This window comes from Furipterus horrens, unplaced genomic scaffold, assembly GCF_987537825.1.
Source record: "Furipterus horrens unplaced genomic scaffold, mFurHor1.1.pri manual_scaffold_13, whole genome shotgun sequence".
Taxonomy (NCBI): Eukaryota; Metazoa; Chordata; class Mammalia; order Chiroptera; family Furipteridae; genus Furipterus; species Furipterus horrens.
In genome coordinates, this window is record NW_028327183.1 from 47,619,933 (window position 1) to 47,642,777 (window position 22,845).

The window sequence follows — 22,845 nt, forward strand, 5'->3', positions numbered from 1 at the left end:
TGCATTTCGGCACGTAGAAAGCTCAATAAGAACCCTGAGAAAGGAGTGATCAGTGATCTCCTGTGAGAGACACTCAGCCTTCTCTCTCCTCAGACAATGTTTCTGAGTCAGTTCTTTCATCTGTGCCGAGGAATCTGCGGGTCAGGGAACCTCTCAGGTAGTGTCTCTCCATGATCATACTTCATACCTGATGACCTCCCCACCTAGACCCTGTCCTGTGGCCTGCGAGGACTTGAATCTGAATATGTCTAGAAAAATGGGGGGATGGTGGAGGCAAGTTGAGAACCTACAGTCCTCTGCAAGGAAACTGTATCAGGAGAGATCATTACAGTTTCCTTAGGCAAAGGGGAGACCAGCTCAGGGAGGAAGGTCTCTTTTTAATGGCAAAGGGGGCTCAGCTAAACTTAAGAGGTCAAAGGTCTCAGCTTTGTTGGAATCTGGCCATATATTTGCACCTCAATTTTTCTGGAGTCTCTTTCTTCCCATTGATGCCCTGACATAGGAAAATCTACATGGTTGTGAAATCAGCCACTGACTACATTTGCCTTTGGGTCCTTAAAAAAAAAAAATGCTGGTTATATATAACAAGTCCCCCAAAGTACCTAATATGTAGCCAAGCTCAAAGCTAAGATAGGAAAAGTCTCCAGAGGCCAAAAACAGAAAATTTGAGCCCATAGTGTCATGTGGGGTTGAAGTTAAATTACCTACAAAGGCCAAAAAAACTGGATACACAGCTAGAAGTTTCATCCTGGTGTGATGGCAGTCAAGGTCAGAGCAGCCACGCAGATTGGGAGTGTACAGTGAATCCCCAGCATCACAACACAAAAAGCAGCTCTTTCATTGGCTGTCAAATGTTTGTTACTAGTAGCTATAACACTTAAATCCTTGCTTTGACGTTCTCGGAAAAAAAAAAAAGATCTTATTGCAAGATTAACAAACTCAATTTTACATGCAGTGTGTGCTGTTATAAAGGACTCAGTTTACACTGGATAAGATCAATGGAACACTGGGCAAAGTCCAAGATAATGGGACCCAAGCTGAAGAGAGGCCTGGGAGCAGGGGAGCACAGGAGCTAATCACAACAGGCCAACGCTAAATTAATATTGTACTGTTACTTATCGCAGTACTGCATTTCTAACATTTCAACTTTGTCTCCCTGAGTTTTATTAAGGCTACATTTAGATTTCCTGTTCAAAATACAAATTTTTATGAAGTCTTGGATGTCATCTCAACAGTTTTCAAATATAAACTTTCCCATTTATTTTTTAAAATATTTGCCCTGGCTGGTGTGGCTCAGTGGATTAAGTGCCGGCCTGTGAACTGAAAGGTCATTGGTTAATTCCCGGTCAGGGCACATGTCTGGGTCGAGGGCCAGGTCCCCAGTTGGGGGCACATGAGAGGCAACTATTGATGTTTCTCTCCCTCTCTTTCTCCCTCCCTTCCCCTCTTTAAAAATTAAATAAAATCTTGGAAAAATTTTACAGGCAGACGCTCAATTCACTGAACCACACCAGCCAGGGCACCATTTATTAATTTAACCAACATTGAGCACACATTAAGTATTTGCATTAAGAGTACAGATTCAGAGAAAAGGTCTCTGCATTTATAGCTTACATTTCAGTGGGTGTTAGTTTGGGATTGGGTCTACTTTTGTACGAGGCCTGATAAAAAGCTTACCCTCCTAAAGTCTCTCCCTGAGTAGTACAGTAGTCCCTCTCTATATAGCGGTTCACTTATCGCGGCCTCACTGTATCGCGGGGTTTTAAAAAATATATTTAATTATCGTGGATTTTTCGCTACATCGCGGGATTTTGCGGTACTGTATGTACATGTTGTTAAAGTTACGTAGGTTTAAGAGTGTAGAATGTGTTTAAGAACATAAGTAGTGTTTATAAAAGTGTGGAAAAGGTTAATAAGGGAGTGGGAAAGGTTAATAAGGCATTGGGAATGTTTTATAAGTGTGTGGGAAGGGTTTATAAAGCCTAAAAATATATATAAATACAAAAATAAATGTAAGGTTCCTACTTCATGGATTTTCACCTATTGCGGGGCGTCTAGAACGTAATACCCGCAATAAGTGAGGGAATACTGTACTTAATAAAGGTCAAAGTTCTAAGTAAAGCCCTTACTAACAACTTACAAAAGTCTTCTACCTCCTGGCTACTGGGATATGTTAAGCTATGGTTGAAACACTGCTTTAATGAAAAGAATGTTTCTTTTGAACTTGATGACTGGAAGAATTCACATGACACTTGTGTTTTAAAAAAAATCACTTTATAAAACCTTTTACCTGTGTGGACTCACTCATATTCTTACCAGCCCTATTATCACTCTGAGAGGATTTATTACCAGCATGGATTCTATGATGAATTGTAAGATTTGATCGCCAGCTGAAGCTCTTACCACATTTCTCACACTTGTAAGGCTTCTCCCCTGTGTGGACTCTCTGATGAGATTGTAGCTGTGAAGACCGACTGAAGACTTTGCCACAGGCGTCACATCTGTACGGCTTCTCTCCAGTGTGGACGCTCTGATGGAGCTGCAGACTCGAGGCCTGACTGAAGTGCTTCCCACACTCCCCACACTTATACGGTTTCTCTCCTGTGTGGACCCTCTGATGCATGTCAAGATTCAAGCTCCACTTGAAGCTCTTCCCACACGCCTCACATTTGTAGGGTTTCTCTCCAGTGTGGACTTTCTGATGGGCTTGAAGGTGTGAACTCCGACCAAAGCTCTTCCCACACTCGTTACATTTGAATGGCTTTTCTCCACTGTGGACTCTCTGATGGGCCAGAAGATTTGAGGCCTGTCTGAAGACCTTCCCACACTCCTCACAAGTATACGGTTTCTCTCCTGTGTGGATTCTACAATGAATTTTAAGATCTGCTCTACGACTGAATCCCTTCCCACACTCTTCACATTTGTATGGTTTCTCCCCAGTGTGGCTCAGCTGGTGGACCTGCAGTCGTGAACTCTGATTGAAGCCCTGCCCGCACTCCTCACACTTGTACGGTTTCTCTACACTGTGAGCCTTCTGATGGATTTGAAGATAGGAACTCTGACTGAAGCCCTTCCCACATACCTCACATTTATAGGGCTTCTCTCCTGTGTGGACCACCAGATGAACTTGATAATGGGAGTTCCTCCTGAAGCCCTTCCCACACTCCTCACATCTGTATGGCTTCTCTCCAGTGTGGACTCTCTGATGTGCTTGCAGATTTGAACTCAGAGTAAAGCCTTTACCACACACATTGCACATGTATGATTTCTCTCCAGTGTGGACTCCCCGATGGGCCTGGAGACTTGAGGGCCGACTAAAGCCTTTACCACATTCCTCACATTTGTAGGGTTTTTCTCCAGTGTGGACCCTCTGATGAATGTATAGATTTGAGCTACAAATAAAGCCCTTCCCACACTCCTCACATTTATAAGGTTTCTCTCCTGTATGGACTCTCTGATGGGACTGAAGATGTGAATTCCTACTGAAGCTCTTACCACATGCATCACATTTGAAGGGTTTCTCCCCAGTGTGGACTCTCTGATGGTCCTGAAGATGAGAGGCCTGACTGAAGGCCCTCCCACACTCCTCACAACTATGTGGTTTCTCTCCCAAGTGTAATTTACAGTGAACAGTAAGTGCAGATCTACGACTGAAGCCTTTCCCACATTCCACACATTTGAATGGTTTCTCTACAATAGGGACTTTCTCATGATTTTGCAGACGTGAGCTCTGTCTTAATTCCTTGCCACAATCATCACACTTAGAGTTTTTTTCTTCCATGTGAAAACTCTGATGCACATGAAGAGCTGATCTGTAACAGAAGCCTTTTCCACACTCACTACACATATGCGACTTCTCTCTTGAGTGTACTTGCTGATGAAAATCAAAGGTGGAGCGATCACTGAAGGTTTTTTTACACTCATTACACTGGTAAGGTTTTTGTCCTGTGTGAATCACACTATTCTGATCCAATGCTGAAATTTTCATGCTGTCTCTTCCATAATGATTGTAACTACAAGATTTTTCACTTCTGTGTACTCCACAATCATCGAGGCAACGTGATACCCAACTGATTGTGTTAACATCCCGTTTATACTGACAGAGTTTATTTTTCACAGAAATTTCCTGATATCTAGTCTGATAGTTCTGGGACTCATTCAGGGAAGTTTTCCTCCAAGAACCTTGTGCCCTCAAAGTTGGAAACTCTGGATTTCCAGCATCCCTGGGATCATCCATTTTATGATTTAGTATATAGTTTTCATCTTCAGAAATCTGAATAGATAGTCCTGCTCCAACATGATAGGGGGAATCACTTTGTTTGTAGAACTGAGAACAATTTATCATGAAGTCTTGACAATGGGTTAAATCATCTACAATTTGTTGCCAGATCTGCCAGCAGGAAAGCTCTTCATGTGCTCCTGTGTCTTGAACAGTCCTCAACTCACTGTGATTTCTCTCACCTATACAGACAAAGAATTCAGTGATATGCGCAAGTGAAAGCTTTGTTTGATGATTTAAGATTTCACACTTAGGGTACACAGTATAAGAGTTTAATGAACCTTGGGATGGTTCAGCTTATCTTTTTTACCACAAATGATGTTCTCTGCTTTATATACTGGCAGAAACCAGGGGGTGGTCCACCGAGCTCCCAACCACTTAGCATTAACGAAAGCCATTTAAGTCAAAATGACTGCTGTTTGACATACTATTTAAAATACTTTTCATAAATTACATGTCTTTCCTACCATAACACAGTATCAATAAGGAAGAGCATTTTGGAGTGCTCACAGCTGTAATAATGCCTGGTAGTAGGTGCTCAAAAAATGGAGACATATGGAACCACATTTTGATTTCTGGGATTCTCTACAACTCTAAATCCCAGCTTAAGTTTGAAGCAAGTCATAGGAGCAAAAGTGCTTTTACAAGAAAGGTATCTGAAATAGAAAAAGGGTTGGAAAATATTTGCTGAGAAGTTGAAAGGCTGCAAAAGAGGCAGCAGTACCCCAAGGGGTGTAATGCTGAGGATAAAACCAAGGTGCTAAGAATCACTTGATATAAATGAAAAGCTGGACGATCTAGATTCTTGAGACTTTTGTACTGTCTAACATGGTTTTATTTTCCTACATAGGAATTAAAATTTAGAGGCTAAGGAAGAATGCTGTCTCTTTGAAAATAGCATGATATACTTTATACGGAGATACATTGGCCTTTAACAAGATTGATTTCAAAAGTGAGGATGCCTGGACTTCCGGCCAAGATGGAGGTGTAGACAGACATGCTGCGTCTCCCTCCACAACTAAGAAGAAATATAACTACCTCAAAACCAGAAACAACCAGAAGTTCCAGAAAATCAAACTCCATGGAAATCCAGCAAACAAAGATATAAAGAAGAAATACTCATCCAGGCAGGCAGGAGGGGTGTAGAGGATGCGGTGTGGTGGCGGCAGCGGCAACGGCGGCAGTGGGCAGACAGGCGGAAAGCACAGTCTTATGTTTTAAAAAGTCAGGAGGGACACCTGGGGAGCACTCCCAGCTCCTCACCAGACTGCGCAGCTCACGGTCCCAGCACTGGGGAAGATCAAGCCTCATTGCTTCTGACTGTGCAGACCAGTGGAGTTTGGGGGGGGGGGGGAGAAACTGCCAGTCTCAGCAGAGTCCACTTGTTTAAAGGGCCCCCACGGTACTAGAATGTCCACGGACCCACCCATTTTGGGAACGGCAGCCAGGGTAGCAGCTAGAGGGGCGCCAGTCTGGTGCGGAAGGGAGAGAGGTGCCTGGAAAAGGGGCGAGTGCTGGGAAGGTGGCATTATTCCCTCTCAAACCCCTCCCCCCCACACAGAGCCACAACGTGGTGAAACAGGTCACCCTGTACTGACAAATCCCTAAGGCTCTGCTCCTTACAACATGACAGGAGTGACTGCTCTACCTGGGATGCGGAGGCAAGCAAACAAAGGGGTCAGGATGAGGAGACAGAGAAATACGGCCCAAAAGGGGAAACAAATCAAGGTTCCAGTGGAAGAACTAAGTGACAAGGAGATAGCCAACCTAACAGATGAGGAGAAAGACAAGCTAACAGACACAGAATTAAAAACACTGGTGATAAAGATGCTCACAGGCTTGACAGATATGCTTGAGTATGTCAAACACATAAGAGAATAAGTGAAGGCTATGCTAAGTGAAATGAAGAAAATCCACACAAAACCAATGGTGAAGGGAAGGAAACCGGGGTTCATAAGGAAGAAAAATACAGTCAACCAGAACAGAATGAGGAAGCAAGAATTGAAAAAAATGAGGAAAACTTCCCAAATTTTATGAAGAAGATGGACATGCAGATCCGGGAAGCACGGAGGGTCCTGGGTGAGCTGGACCCAGAGGAGACCACACCAGGACGCATCATAACTGAGATGCCAAAGGTGAAAGATAAAGAGAGCGATAAAGAGAGAGTCCTGGGGTCAGCAAGAGAGAGTCAGAGAGTTGCCTACTGGGGTGTGCCTAAAGGACTATCAGCTGATTTCTCAGAGGACCCTTTGCAGGCAGGAAGGGACTGGCAAGCAGTATTCAATGTGATGAAAGGCAACCTGCAACCAAGATTACTCTATCCAGCAAGGCTATCATTTGGACTGGAAGGGCAGATAAAGTGTTTCCCAACAAGGTAAAGCTAAAGGAGTTCATCATCACCAAACCCTTATTATATGAAATGTCAAAGGGACTTAGTTAAGAAAAAGAAGATCAAACTATGAACACTAAAATGACAACAAACTCACAACTATCAACAACTGAATCTAAAAAATAAAAACAAAATCCAACTAAGCAAATCAGAACAGGAACAGAATCATACGTATGGGGATCATTTGGAGGGTTATCAGCTGGGAGGGGGAAGGGGGAGAAATGAGGAAATGGTGCAGGGATTAAGAAGCATAATTGGTTGGTACAAAATAGACGGGGAAGTTTAGAATAATACAGGAAAGGGTGAAGCCAAAGAACTTATATGTACAACCCATGGACATGAACTAAGGGGGGTGGGATTGTTGGAGGGAAGGGGGTACTGGGCAGAGGGGAGCAAAGGGAAAAAATTGGAATTACTGTAACAACATAATAAAATACATTTTTTTAAAAAAGTGAGGATGCACTTTATTAGTGAGCTGTGAAATAAATTCAATACCTTCTGATAAGTATTTAGAAGACTAGGAATTATTAGAAAATTATCACATGCAGTAAAGGTTTCAGTATATGAAATGCATTCTAAAGTCACACATATCAATGTACACAAAAATCAAATAGAGGTAATGACGTGATATCTATTTCTTATTATGGATGTGGGCTTCAGAAGAAGCAAATGTGATGAGCTGTGCAAATATTTTAAGGGAGAGGCTGACTCATAAGCTGTTTTCTGAGGGCAGGCAACCAATACTAAGGCTGTTGAAATAATCCAGGAAAGAGATTTGGCAATTTTGACTGGGTGAGGGCACAGGGGAGGTGAGAAATGAAATATATAGACAGTTAACTACGAGAACTCACAATTGCTCGGTTCTTACCTAAATTTCTCTCCATTTGGAGTGATGTCTGTATCATCCAAAGCTTCTCTTCTCTTTCTATATGTGACATATCTTGCCTGAAGAGTTGATGTCCTGAAAACATGCAAAGTCATAAGTTTCAAATGAATACGTTGGAGCTAAAACTTACTGGAAATTTGAGTTCTAAATGCATATTCAAGATATTGAAAGCAGTGTTTTTCCAATTTTATCATAATCCATTGAAGAAACCGCATTTACTTTATGATCTGGACACATATGCACAGATACATATTACTAAACCAGAAGGCAAATGGCCCATTTCTAACCAATGTCTGTTTTCATTGTATCTCCTCCCAGTGGCTCTCAGACTACTCATGCAATTGGCCAATTTTAGCTGCAATGTTCTATTCTTCTAAGGAGCTCTGATCTTTCCTGCCCTATTTTATTTGATCAAAAATTGCAGAGAGAACTACATAAGTTGGTTTTATAATTCACTAATGGGACAAGGGTGAAATTTTAAAAAGAATACAGGAGAGGTATAGCAGCATACTGATTATTTATGGTGCTTTTACAAAACACAAATGAAAAGAAGACCTGAAACAACCTGTTTAGAAAGACCAGAGCCTTGGCTGGATGGCTCAGTTGGTTGGAGCACTGGCTCATACACCAAAAGGTTGTGCCCTGGTTAGGGCACATTTCTAGGCTGCAGGTTCGATCCCTGGTTGGGGCATCCATGGAAGGCAATCAATCAATGCTTCTGTCATAGTGATATTTCTTTTTCTCTCTCTCTCCCTTTCTCTCTAAAAAAAAAATCAATTAAAAAAAATAAAATAAAAAGGGCAGACAGAGAGCAAGAATAAAAAGCAAAAACCAGAAACATTGTCTTGGGTCCTATAGGAATTGGCCAAAGTCCAGTCCCCAAAATGGGGAGCTATTCCAAGAATGCCAAAGCCTTAACTCCACAAAGATACTCCAGAAGGAGGCTGCCCTCACCCAGGGAGGCCAGGTTCCGGAAGTTCTCCAGCATCACGTCTTGGTACAGCTTCCTCTGAGCAGAGTCCAGCAGCTCCAGCTCCTCCTCTGTGAAGGCCACAGCCACGTCCTTGAACGTCACCGCCTCCTACAACAAGCACATAAAACCGCACTCTTACACCCAATGTCCACAGGAAGAGGGGCAGCACTGACAAGCTGAGGGGAATGGGTGGGAAGTTGCTCTGGCTCCTGAACAGTTTGTAGATCTCCCCGCCCTTCTATCCTGTCGACGCCACACTGATTTTTCCACAGCCTTGCCAAAAGTGCTATGAAAAAGCAAAGTTTTGTGTTCATCAGTGCTCTCGCATTGAGCACTGTGAGGAGTAAGCTCCCTAGAATTCTAACTGCTATGTTCTGACCAAAAAGGTCCTATACTTTAGTTACTACTGTCAATTGCCCCCGAAACATTTACTGTTTTAGTCCCAACAGTGTTTCATAGCACATGCCTTCTCACTGAGGTGGGAGCCAGGTGAGGAGAAGCACTGTATGTGGAAATAAATCAAAGAGGCTGGCCAGAGCTCTGGAATAAAAAATTCTCTTTCCTCCTGTCTCTGTATTTCACTTGAGTAAAATACTGACTTTTCTTTCCTCTTTTTAAAAGATTTTATTTATTTACTTTTAGAGAGAGGGGAAGAGAAAGAGAAGAAGAGAACATCAATGTGTGGTTGCCTCTCACACGCCCCCAACTGGGGACCTGACCTGCAACCCAGGCATGTGCCCTGACTGGGAATCGAACTGGCGACCCTCTGGTTTGCAGGCTGGTGCTCAATCCACTGAGCCACACCAGCCAGGGATGAATTGCTTTTCTATGTGAACTTGAGCAGGTTCCTTATTTTTCATAATCCATTTTCTTTACATTAAAAGTAAAGACGAAACCAAAAACCTCTTCATAAAATTGTTCTGAAGTGTCAATGCAGTGACAAGCACTCTAGTACCACGGGACTTTTTAAACTAAAGTCATGTATTACTTCGACTTAAAAATTGCATGAAGGAAAAAACAAATAAACCAGTAAATACATACAAGGTATGACTCAAGAATGGGGGGACAAAATCTACCTCTTGTAGTGAGAAAACACCTTTAAAAAATTTTTTTGTTTTTTTAATTTATTGAGTTAAGAGAGAGAGAGAAACATTGATTTGCTGTTCCACTTATGTATGCATTCACTGGTTGATTCTTACATGTGTCCTCACCAGAGATCAAACCTGCAAACTCGGCGTATGGGGGTGACCTCTAACCAACCGAACCACCCAGCCTGGGCAGAAAACTTCTATCAGTATTTCTTCTGTGTGAAGCAGCAGTCTGATCCTGATGCACTGTGCTGTGTTTGAACATTCAACAAAAAACCCCAAGGTACCACATATAAAACATACTTTTTCTATTTTGAATACCTAATATGCTAAGGACAAAAAAGGACAGTATTTTTTAGAACTGATTTTTCGAGAAAAAGGTTCAATGCTGGAAAAGTATCCTGCAGTGTTCCTAAAATAGTAACAATCCTAAACTAATGTCTATGAATTGACAACAGTTTAAAAAATAAGTACATAAATTTGATGAGAACATAACAAAAATGAATGTTACATAGTATTAAGTACAAAAACCAACTTAACGTTTTATCTGTGTTCTAAATACAAACACATAGTATGACTACATACGATAGAGATTACAGAAATAGAGGAGCGGCTAATTTGTAAGCAGGGAAGTAGTAAGGTAGAAGTTGGTCATTTCTATTATTTTTCCTCTTATTTGTGAAATAAAAAATGATGAAATAAAACAAAAACTAAACCCAAAAGCAACTGAGGCTAGAAGGGACAAAACAAGCATCCGACACACCCTGCAGCGCCTCAGATGCCCGGACATCCCTGGAAAGGGGAAAGCTTGCATCTCTGAGTACTGACACAGCATTTTTAAAAGTGAAAAAGGAAACCTCTACTCACCTTGTAAACGCTCATTTCTTTCTTTTTCTTCTGGGGAAACACAGCGGTCTAAGGGGACAGAATGGGAAAGGAGAAGGAAGTGAATGTAAACTGGCCCGTACGTCACTAACCCATAGGGCCGCTCACTGGGGGTGTGCAAAGGTGCCTGTTCCTCAGGGCGGCAGCAGCTGCCTGCAGCTTCATGAAGAGCACTTGGAGGGGAGGGAGAGAAGGAAGGGAAGGAGGGGAAGGAGGGGAAGGGTTTAGTAAAGGAACATGTATAAGTGACCCATGGACATGCACAATGAGGTGGGAGGAGTGGGCGGGGCAGGGGGAAGCAATGGGGGGATAGTGGGACAACTGTAATAGAAAAACAATAAATCAATCAAAAATTAAAAAAAAAAAGGAGAGCGAAAACTTGGCATGGACGCCAGACAACCGCCCTGCCCCTTTCTGTAGTTCACGGAACCAGCTGCCTAACCTCACGCAGGGGCCCGCTCCCAGCGTGTCTGTAGCTTCCTCAGGAGTAATTATCACGCTGGGCGCGGTGTAAATGGGGCAAAATAAGAGCAGACCCTGGAGCAAACACGCACGGGCTGAAGCCCTGGCTGGGCTACTCACTAACAGTGTCATCTCGGGGAAGTTAATTATTACCATCTCTTTGCCTTACTTCTGCCATCTACAAGTGGGGGGCCTCATGGGGCTGTTATGGGCGTAAAAGTTCTTAGAACTCTGTTTAGAACTCTGTCAGGATTTCTTACTTCTTCGCCACCACGCTAAAGCAGATGACATTCTCTAGTTTGATATCATCCTTCTAAATGTAATTTCTGCCCACAGAATGATGTAAGATACTTGGCGTCTGGCGACTGTTGAATTGTCATGCTAGAGATTTATAACTTTGAAAAATATCTCGTTTTCTTTTTTCAATAATATGTTACCTCAACAATAATACTGAAATTGACACAGACAACTTTAACAGGTATAAAAATGTGTAAAGCGTCTACTAAAGCAAGGGCCCTTTTGATGAATATGCACAGAAGTGAAGAAAATTAATTAAAATCCATGACTATGCAACAATAAAAGTTTGACGGCCCCTACCTAATTTAAGTTAGTAAGGAATGAATCTATATATACTGTTATAAACATGGGAATATATAAGAAGCAAATGGGTGAGAAGGGAAAACTCTTAGAACACTGTTATGGTAAAATGCAAACTAATAAATATAGAATGAAAGGTAGTCAGAAAATTACCAATGGATGCTAAAACTGGTGAAAGTTTGGTGAGGAATAAGATAGCCACATAGTCTCGAAGTATTAATTGCAAAAGGAAAAACAGTAACCTGGCAGACACCGTCACCAAAAAAACGAAGCTGAGACCACCAACTGCGACAAACTGACACTGGCTTCCTAGGATGATGCTGAGGATGCCTCATCGCTTCGGCGGCTTCCCTGCTGAGCCCGAGTCTCATCATGAACAATACCCGATAAAGCAAAAAAGAGGGACCTTTTACAGACTAATCTGCCAATACTGTTCAAATATCAAGAGCAAAAATGGAAAAAGCCCCAGGAATCATTCTAGTGTAAAGGAGACTAATGTAACAAAAACTAAGTGCAATGTATATAACTGGACTGGACCTTGAACTAGAACGAAGACTTTATTGGAAAAACAAAACATTTAAATAGGGGCTGTGATTTAGATAACAGTATCTTATCAATGCAAGTAATTCCATTTTCATCACTATCTCTAGTTTGTTCTCCAATAGTTCTGAAAAAGAACAAAAAATACTATATATAAGTATGATAAAGCTGGGAAAGAAAAAAAAAAGAACAGTTCTGACAAGCTAAAACCATAACAGCTAGAACTTGGTGTTTCCCACTGATGAACAAAAATCAGTCAGGACCACTCAGTGATTGTGGTGAACAAGAAAAGGACAAGACGTCCCACAGCACAGAGACAAAGGCACTGTACGGTGACGGAATAGCCAAAGAACGGCCCCTCCCAGTTGACAACTCTGGTTTCATTTTGTTTCTTCCACTGCTAGGTAAAAAAATCTTTTTTTATTTTTAATATTTATTATTTTGAGAGAAGGGGGAAGGGAGGGAGAAAGAGAAGGAGAGAAACACTGATCAGCTGCCTCTTGTCTGTTCCCTTACCAGGGACTGAACTGTAACCTAAGTACCTGCCCTGACCGGAAATCAGAACTAACAACACTTTGCTTTGCGGAATGACACTCAACCAATGGAGCCACACTGGTCAGGATTAGGTAAAAATTCTTACAATATTCAGTCATGAGATTGCTTCTGCTTCTTAACAGCATCTAACCCAGAACAAACCCTCACTGCCTACAACTCTTTCCAATTCAGCTAACACAGGCCACAACCCTGTAAGCAACCCCTCCTAACTGCCTCTTACCAACACCCTCTGTTTTGACTCCCCATGGTGAGTGGGTTTCCCTGCTGCAGGGAACAAACTTAATTCTTGAGATTACAGATATGTTCCTGATGGTATTTGGCTGATGATCACCAACAGAGGAAATGGGCAAAGCATATACAATTGATGAATCTGGGTAAAGAATATATGAGAACTCCTACTATTCTTGCAACTTTTCTGTGAGTATAAAGTTATATGAAAACAAAAAGGTATGGAAGTTAGAAAATAATCATAATAATAACTGGTTATGATGATGATGATGATGATGACTACAGCCAAAGTATCTAATACTAACAGTAAGTACTAGGTGATCTTCCTACTTCCGACAGAAGTTCTCCAGTTTAAAAGATGGCACTGAATCCACTCTGCAAAGCCTTGGAGAAATATAGCTTCACAACCTCTAACTCTGTCCATTCTGTCTCTATACTTGCCGGCTACTTTCTGCTAATGTCAGGATTTTGCAAGGAAACCTGACAGCTGACAATAATTTGCGGGGGGGTGGGGTGGGATTATCGAACTGAGTAGGGCTCTGGTGTAGCCCACTCAGTTTTATCTGTGACAGCTAGCAGGGTCAAATTTTTAGGTTTTCTTTCCAGACAAGAATCTTTCCTGAATTTCTTTTTCTTTTAAAGATTTTATTTAGTTTTAGAGAGAGGGGAAAGGAGGGAGAAAGAGAGGGAGAGAAACACAGATGTGCGTGAGATACATAGATCGGCTGCCTCTTGCGCGCCCCCAACTGGAGGCCTGGCCTGGAACCCAGGCATGTGCCCTGACTGGGAATCGAACTGCGACCTTTCAGTTCATAGGCCGGCACTCAATCCACTGAGCCACACCAGCCAGGGCCCTTTCCTGAATTTCTTAAACTTTCTTGTGCACAGGCATCACCTCAGGATCTTGCTGAAATGCAGATTCCTGGGTCCCAGCTGCAGAAATTCTACATCATAAGGTCTCGGGTGGGGCTCAAGGATGGGCATTTCTACTCAAGTGATGCCAATGCCACTGGTTTGTGGTCCACAGTCTGGGAAGCACTGCAGTGTACCAGCCGCCCCAAAGAAAACAGCCTCCACTAACCAGAAATATCCACAACAAACAACAATGGTTATATTTACATCCTAAGGTTATATATAATTTAATTTTTTATTTATATATTTCTGTATTTTCTGAATTTTTCCATAATGATGATGTTACTTCTATAATACAGGGTGGGGCAAAAGTAGGTTTACAGTTATGAGCACCTGATTTATTCTTGTGTTATTACTTATTAATGATTGTATTTTTTCCATATGAACAATTGTAAACTTATTTTTTGCCCCACCTTGTATAGCCATTACTGTAAAGTAGTGAAACAGTTGAGAAAACTATTTTCAAAACTCTTCCATAGAAGAGCCTAAACCTTGCTCTCAAGGTTCCCACAATCCAGTCCCCACCCGCTTCCCCATATGACTCTCACAGGTCTCTGTGCCCAAGGAGAACACACCAAAGCGATTAAGGAACTCAGGCGTGGGACTCAGACTGCCTAGGTTCCACCCCCAGCTCTGCCACCTACTAGCAGGGCGGCTGGGACCAACCTGTCCCCTGCCTCTCCGTCTCATCTTGAATGAAATGTGTTCATTTGTATAAAGCTTGAAGAGGGACCTTAGCAGCCAAGACTTAGTTGTAATCATCGGCTCTATCTGTCCAAGTGCACGGCCCACGCATTTTCCAATTCATGTGAATGTTAGAAAATGGCAAATCCTACTCACGCGTAGGGCTCCGGGGCCCCCTCCACCGCGCAGCGCTCTCTGCGAAGCCAGGCCGGGGAAGCACAGGCAGCCGTGACACGCGAGGGCGGAGTCCGCGTCCCTGATGGACCGCATCCCCGGGTCGTTTTCTCTCAAAACATTCCAGTAGGAAGGTATTCATTTCCCTTTTACACAACAGTAAGCGAAGGCACAGAGGGGTTAAGGAACTCACCCAATGTGATACGGCATTAAGTGTTAGGTGGGGGAGCGGGCCAGGGGTGCAGAGAGCCCGGGGGACCCCCAAACCCCGACGTACGACCGCGCCCGCCCCATCCCGGGTACGTCCCAAAGGCAAGAAAAGCTCCACCCCGGGAAATGCAAGTCGCCACTTTTGCCTCAGACCTCCGTTTTTAGCCGCTCTTCTTCTTTCTTCCCAAAAGGCAGACGGCTGTTGGCCCCAGGTGCATCCCTGATTAGTTAGAGTAGGTCGTGTACAGTTGACCTCAAGAACCACAACCTGGGAAAAGATGGCCGCCACCTGGTCCAGCTGGGGCGGAAGTGCCTGGGCCTAACCCGAGCCTCCGAACTACATTTCCCAGAATGCGGCAGCACCGCCCCTCTGGACTAGAAGTACCTGCGGCTCCACGCAGCTTTTGCGTTCGCACATCCCAGAATTTCGCGGGGAAAAAAAAAAAAAACGTGTACAACACGGCCTTCCTGTAGGTGTCGTACGTAAGACTACACGGAGCTGTGGACTACGCGTCCCAGAATGCTGAGCGGAAGAAAAAAAACGGGCCAGAGCCGCGCCCCCTGTTGCGGAAGTGCCCAACTACTCGGAGCGCATGGTTTTTCACTCCCCGGAACCCTTGGAAGTTCTCGGGCAGATGTTTGACATTCTAGTCTACCGGGTTTAGGGGAGTGTGGATTCTGTTCATTAAGAAGCTGAGGAGCCCTTTGGACGGGTTCGAGGGACTAAGCAACAGATCCATTACCTTCCGCAGAGGCCTCCTGGCAAACCCCAAAGATCTTCACCGTAGGAATAACAGCCAAAGGGAACTGGGCATTCTTCGGCCGGGACTGACACCAGACGTCAAGTCGTCTCAATTCCTGAAACTGCATGAAGGTGAAGGCGTTTTGTTAGCATTACGGCCCTTGCAGAAGCAAATGAAAAGCCTTTCTAGAGAAACGTACCATCACCCTAGACCTCAAATGATTTCTGTAATTATAAATTTGGTGAGATTAATATTTGACCAAGTGAACTTTAAGAAAAAAGGCATGACCTGACACATGGAGGGGCACTTTATAATGACAAAAGTTCCGAGTTACCAGACTCTAACACCTTGAGTTATATTTTATAAAGTGGAAACTGAGAGAAGCACTGCGAAGGAAGATGCAGTGGGTGAAGAGAAACAAAAGGTTTTAAAAAGAAAAGCAAGCACTGTAGGTTGTAGTGCAGTGGATCCTGACAATGAACTGCAGCATGAAACAGTCTCGCCCATTATTTTATTTTTAAGTACATTTTATTGATTATGTTGTTACAGTAGTTACAATTTTTTTCCCTTTGCTCCCCTCTGCCCAGTACCCACCTTCCCTCCAGCAATCCCACCCCCCTTAGTTCATGTCCATGGGTCATGCATGTAAGTTCTTTGGCTTCACCTTTTCCTATACAGCAGTCCGTCTCTATATCGCGGTTCACTTATCGTGGCCTCACCGTATCGCAGGATTTTTTAAAATATTATATTTAATTATTTATTGCGGATTTTTCACTATATCGTGGGATTTTGCGGTACTGTATAGGTATTTATATGCGTAGTACTAATGATTTTAGACTAAAATTTTTCAAAAAATATGTAAAATATATAATAAATGATTCCAACATTAAAAGAATATTAAGTCGAAATAAAATACTGCACAGTGTTTATAGTATGTATTTTTTTTGCGGATGAACACATACATTACACTGAAAACGAGATGTACGTTTGAGCTCGTTTGTGTACGTGAGATTGTACACAGCACACGATTGGCTGATTGATGAAAGGCGACCAACCAGAGGAGCATTGTCTTGTGTATCCTGGGTGCTCATTGGCTCAGTAACCGTAGCATCAGCCTGTTGCTATCCCGCACTGTGCGCATACGTTCAGCATCTTGCCTTGTCCACTTCACTCCTACCTCCAGTCGCTGTGGGTAGTTTTGCTCTGCGGTGTTGTGTTTTGTGAAATTTTCCTTAAAGACTGAATTTATTGCAAGCCCTACGATGCCACCCAAACGTTCTGCATCTTCTAAGGATTCTGGCAGTGAACCCAAGTGCCAGAGGAAGATACTTACCGTAAAAGAGAAGGTGGAACTTCTCGACATGTTGAAGGAAGGGAGAAGCTATGCGTCTGTTGGCCGTCATTACGGGATCAATGAGTCTATGGTTCGCTATATAAAGAAGAACAAGAAGAATATCAGGTCTATGGCATCAGTGATTTTCAACAAAACAGCAAAGAGAGTGGTTACTTCCCACAATAAGATCATCGTGAAGATGGAGTCTGCCTTAGCTGTGTGGATAACCGATTGCAGAAAAAAAGAATATCTCGTTGGATACAAAAACCATCCAGACGAAGGCCAAGCAACTGCATGATCGTTTAGCAGCAAAAAGGGATGATCACGACGGTGATGAGAATGAAGAAGAGGATGATGACGACGACCACCCCCATTCAGTGCCAGCAAGGGCTGGTTTGATAAACTTTAGAAATGCTTTGGACTCAAGAGCGTTTCTCTGCACACAGAGGCTGCCTCTGCGGATAAAGTTGGAGCTGAGGAGTACGTGAACAACACGTTCAAAGACATCATCAAGGAAGGAGGCTATAAACCTGAACAAGTTTTCAACATGGATGAAACGGGCTTATTCTGGAAACGGATGCCATCTTGCACTTTCATGATGAAGGAAGAAGCAAAAGTCCCTGGTTTCAAGGCCCAAAAAGATAGGGTAACTTTAATCATGTGTGGGAATGCTGTGGGCTTTATGATAAAGGCAGGGTTATAAATCCAAGAACCCAAGGGCCCTAAAAAACAAAAATAAGAATGTGTTGCCTGTGTACTGGATGCACAGCCCTAAGGCTTGGATCACGAAACTCCTCGTGACTGGTTGATTTTATCAATGTTTTATCCTGGAGGTTAAGGTTTATCTGGCAGAGAAAGGCCTTGATTTCAAAGTGCTTCTGATAATGGGCAATGCTGGAGGCCATGCTGTCGACCTGATGTATGATGGCCGTCCAGATAGACTTCTTGCCGCTGAACACCACATCACTCATTCAGCCAATGGATCAAGGCATTATTTACACTTTTAAGGCGCTCTACACCTGAAACACCCTGTAAGAAAGAAGAAAGGAAGCTGTATATCATATTTCATAGGTAGCAATACTGGAATATGAAGGACAGGAAAACAAGTAAGTGGGATTTCAGGCCTTATATATTTTTCTCTGTTATTTTGTATTTTTTTTTCTTTCTTTTTATTTATTTATTTTTAGAGAGAGGGGGAGGGAGAAAGAGAGGGAGAGAAATATCAATGTGTGGTTGCCTCTCATGCGTCCCCAGCTGGGGACCAGGCCCGCAACCCAGGCCTGTGCCCTGACTGGGAACTGAACCAGCGACCCTTGGGTTCACAGGTTGGCACTCAATCCACTAAGCCACACCAGCCAAGGCTATTTTGTATTTCTTATCTATTGAGGTTGATGTGGCTTTGTTATGAAGACAATAAAAACATAGAATCTTTTTTTAAAAATCACACAACATCCCAGGTGGTATGTGCATGTGTCTTGAGGTAGAAGGGGTGGGGAACTGTATGCATGAAAACCTAGTTGCTAAACCCCTGATTGCTCAGCTCTTCTTCACTTCGAGTACACACTTGAAGCAATGCTGCTAGACCCCATCAGCTTTGGGCTGGTGGAGGGGAGGAAGTGACATGGAATCAGGCAAGCAAGAGTGCTTGGCACTTTAAAGAGAAACAGACTTACCAAGTGTGGTGGGGACGATGACCTGCTGTCCTTGCCCGCATGGTGCTGGCAGGGTGGAGGGGATAAGAAGAGGCCATTTCATCTTTAGGTACTGCACAGGGGACAGAAAACAAAGCAGCTGGTGAGATGAGGCCTCTGCGCACCCAGGTAAACAGAGGAGGAGCTCTGCAGTTGGGTTACTGGCAATTACGGGAGCCAGTTCATTTTAACTGCACATGCTCCCTCCTGGGTCAGTGTCCAGATGGTCATCAGAGTATAGACCATACATTTATAGTCATTACTATCAACACCAGTCCCCTCATTTTCAGGGGGCACAAATGATAGCACAACGGACTAAAGTATTCGAAGAACCTATCAGTGACGGTGAAGTGCTTCCTACTCTAGTCATGGGACAAGCAGGGCTCTTCAAAGGAGCAAAGGCTCCCAGATAGTGGTCCTACCTGTTTGCTTCCATTTCTTACGGCATCACACGCAATGCTCCCTAAGCAATAGCCTCCCCAGAAGTATCTGGTGAATGAATGAATAAAAACCATTGGCCTGGGTCATGGGTAGAATCTGTTCATACTAAAGGATGCTGAACTTTACTTCATTATAGTGTTTCTCAACCTTGAAAAGATAAACCAGTGCCCAGCCTTCTCCCATGTATTATTGCAGGAAATCCAAACAGTAAGTCACACACACACACACACACACACACACAGAGTCATTAAACAAAAAGCCTTTCAAGAGCCTATACGGGAGTGAGTGGAGAGGCAGTGGGGGGCACAGGGAGAGCTTCCCGGGCTTGCGAGTCCAGTATTCACGGGTTTAGGTTCTCACTCTGCCAATGATGGCTGTGTGACCTTGCATGAGCTTCTTAATAACTCTTAGTCTCAGTTTCTTCACTTGTAAGGCAAGGCTATTATGACTAACTCTACAAGTTGTTAGAAGGATTAGAGACTATGTCAAGTATTGAACGCAGTAATTTGCACGTGGGAGATATTGACAAATGGCAGCAATTTTTTTTTTTAAATTAGTCTGCTGGAAGCAAAAGCATACATGTAAAAAAAAATCAAACTTATAATTGGAACTTTGGATTTTAACTTATACATAGAAAAAAAAATGTTGAGCCTTAAATGAATAAATGTTAAAATAGAAGGAAAGCTGAAAATTGATTCAGAAAATATTAATCTCAAGAAGTTACCAAATAAATAGCAAAACCAAAGAAAGTAGGTGGATGTCCATAGAACTCCCATTTTCTGCACCCATAACATTTTACCTACTTTTCCCATTGCCTTTGCCAATAATAATGAAATGAACACTATCATACATGTCTGCTTATAGAGCTATGTGAAAATTTGGGATGAAATTATTTCATAGCATATGTGTATACTTAACTTTAATATTAGTCTGACTGACCCTCAGGAAGGCTACCGCAGTCAATGTTATGAGGATTTTTGTATAACAGCCTCCTCATCTTCATTTGGATGACTCAGTAGTCTTGTAGTACTACTGATTTTTTTTCCCATTGGAGAACCTTGACTGATCTAAGACAGCTACATTTTAACACTTACAAGGGGATATCACATATCATTTTTTCACATCATTTCTTCATGTTTGAAAAGATTCGTAACTGCACAATGATCACCACTATCTAATCCTAGAACACTTTCATCTGCTCCAAAGAACTGTCCCACCCTACACATTAGCAGTCCATCCTTATTCCCAACCCCACCCTCCACCCCTAGGCCGTAGGAAGCACTGACTTACTTTCTCTCTCTATGGATTTGCATATTCTGCACATTTCATATACATGCAATCATACCACACATCATCTCTTATGTCTGGCTTCTTTCACTTAGCATAATGTCTTCAGGGTTCATCCATGCTGTAGCATGAATCAGTACTTCATTTCTTCGTATTACTGAAAAATACTATATTGTTTGGATATCCTATGTTTTGTTTATCCATGCATCAATCGAGGAATAAAGGATTATTTCTACTTTTTACCTATTGTGAATACTGTTGCTATGAACACTTTTGCACAAGTTTTTGGGTGGGTGTGGTTTCAGTTCTCTTGGGAGTATACTTAGCAGTGTAATCATTGTGACGTAAGCCCAGTCTTCTTGGAACGTGGTTTTGGTGATGTCGGTCTCACTGAGACGCTCGTGGAATTGTCTTACCAGTCTCCATCTTGTAAGGAAAACACTTAAGACTGGGGCCCAAAACAAATGAACAAGGGTAGTTGTAGTGCACTTCGCAAGATGACGGGGTCACGTTAGCAACGGGAGAGAGGTACTACCCTTAGGTACAGGGAAGTGGGGCTCCTGCTTTGGGCCCTGTGCCTCAAGGGTCCCCACAATTTCTAGCTCCTTCCTCCAAGACTTTGAAGTCTCCCTCCAACCCCTGGGATTGGTCCCCACTAGCAGTGCTGTCCAGGCTGGCTGCCCCATCCGTTTTCCTAGGGTTTGTCTTTAACTTCTACCCAGTGTGAGTGATTGACCAAGTGCTCCAAGAAACTACAAGATGATGCCCATGTGGTTGTCCCAAAGCCCTGTGGCCATTGGCTAGCGCTGGTTCCAAAAGGGAAGCCTGGTGAACAGATATCTCAGATACATACTATACTCAGTACATGGCTCTCCCACCACCCGCGACGAGGGCTGGCCAGGGGATTACTAGCCAGAAGGACTGTGTGTTGTTTTGGGAATGGATTGTAACTCCCTCTTTATCTCCTTTTGCGAGTGTCTTCTTATCCTGTGACTGTCTCTTGACCTTTTCCTTCTGCACATACACATTGATGTAAGGTAGCTCTGGGCCACACGTAGGTTTGTGCAACCTGGACCTGTCCTGCCTTTGCCTGGGACCCCTTATAATGAGCCTCAGACTGAAGGAGGGGCAGCCTCTCTCACACCAACCTACTGTCATCCTCTGTAATGTGCGTTATAAACACCATGCCCACATCTGCTAGTCCACAGGGTTGGTTTTTTTGTTTGTTTGTTTGTGTGTGTGTGTGTGTGTTTTTCAGAATATAATGAACACTTAAGCGGCTCCCTGGTCTGGGACTCCTGTGCTACCAATACACATGCAGATGTCATAGGAGCTGGTTCACACAATTCTGAAGGTTAAGAAGTTCCACGATCTGCTGTTTGCACACTGAAGACCCAGAATAGCTGGTAGTGTTATTTAGACCAAGTCCCAAGGCCTGAGAACCAGGAGAGCCAATGGTTTAAAGTCCAATCCGAGGGGCAGAGAAAATATGCCCCACTAAAGCAGGGAGGCAGGAAATGAAAAGGGGCAAATTCTCCTGTCTCTCCGATGCAGTGTGCAGATGGTTTTATTGGGTTGTACACTTGAAACCTGTATGGCTTTGCAAACCAATGTCAGTCACCCTAATAAATTCAATCAAAAGAATTCTTCTCCCTCTTTTTGTTCTCCTCAAGTCCTCAACAGACTGGATGATGCCCAACCACACTGGGGAGGGCAAGCTACTTTACTGAGTCAGCTGACGCAAATGCTAGTCTCATTCAGAAACACTCTCACATACACATGCGCACATGTGCAAACACACAAAGACTAATGTTTGATTATGCGACAAAGGCGACCATCTATGATCTCTCAAAGCCCATATTATGCATTTCTCCTATCCTTACAGATATCTGCCATAATTTTAATGGCTTCAGATTAATATAAGGCTATTTCAACATTCAAACTCCTACAGATGTAAGCTTATTTCCATTTCAAATAGTTCAGTGACATCATCGAAGCAGTGCTCATCTTCTTGGCATTTTAATCTCATAATCAGAACTTTCACTATATGATTCCAGATCAAAGAGATGTACTACCTATATTCTGATATATACTCCTTGCCCCAAACCATGGTTACTGTTCCCAATAGGAGAGAGCATATACATGTCGGTCTTGTCTCGATAATATTTACATTTTATAAAATTATCAAATTCCTACAAGTTTTTTGGTGTTTGTATCATGGGGAGTAGGGGGAGAATATGGCATAAACCCTCCCTGAGAAGTTTTGACAAAAGAAATGCTACAGTAATCAGAAGGCAAACGTTTCAAAGTCAGGCTGGAAATACACAGAATTAGAAAACAGTAATAATTTTAAGGTTAAGAAAACTGACACTGGTGACACTTTCAAAGTGTTCAGGGCAAGCCCCTGTCTTAACATTGGCAGATAAAAATCAATTTTGTAACACGTTTTTTAACTTCTTGTAAAGTAAAACAAAATCTTTTTAGTCTG

At 42.9% G+C, this 22,845-nt stretch overlaps 1 protein-coding gene and 1 long non-coding RNA gene across 2 annotated transcripts; both read right to left on the reverse strand.

Annotated features, from left to right (window-relative positions):
* Nucleotides 1-2,252: 2,252 nt before the first annotated feature.
* LOC149995047 (uncharacterized) lies at nt 2,253-8,650 on the reverse strand. The gene is made up of 3 exons (XM_090260764.1): nt 8,509-8,650; nt 7,537-7,629; nt 2,253-4,461 (listed from the first exon to the last, which is right to left on the reverse strand). The coding sequence occupies exons 1-3, from the start codon at nt 8,540-8,542 to the stop codon at nt 2,270-2,272; spliced, it is 2,319 nt and encodes a 772-aa protein (XP_090116890.1). The 5' UTR covers nt 8,543-8,650; the 3' UTR covers nt 2,253-2,269.
* A 1,828-nt stretch (nt 8,651-10,478) lies between these two features.
* On the reverse strand, nt 10,479-15,157 carry LOC149995048 (uncharacterized). Its single transcript, XR_016507792.1, has 3 exons — nt 15,016-15,157; nt 14,635-14,798; nt 10,479-10,530 (listed from the first exon to the last, which is right to left on the reverse strand). It is a non-coding gene; the product is annotated as an uncharacterized LOC149995048 (long non-coding RNA).
* Between the last annotated feature and the right edge of the window lie 7,688 nt (nt 15,158-22,845).

Excerpts from the sequence above, each read along its gene's own strand:
- LOC149995047 (XM_090260764.1), bottom strand. The coding sequence starts at position 8,542 with ATGCTGGAGAACTTCCGGAACCTGGCCTCCCTGG. Across the intron at positions 7,630-8,508 it reads CCGGAACCTGGCCTCCCTGG|GACATCAACTCTTCAGGCAA; the intron begins GTGAGGGCAGCC and ends GCATGTTTTCAG. Across the intron at positions 4,462-7,536 it reads CCAAATGGAGAGAAATTTAG|GTGAGAGAAATCACAGTGAG; the intron begins GTAAGAACCGAG and ends TTGTCTGTATAG.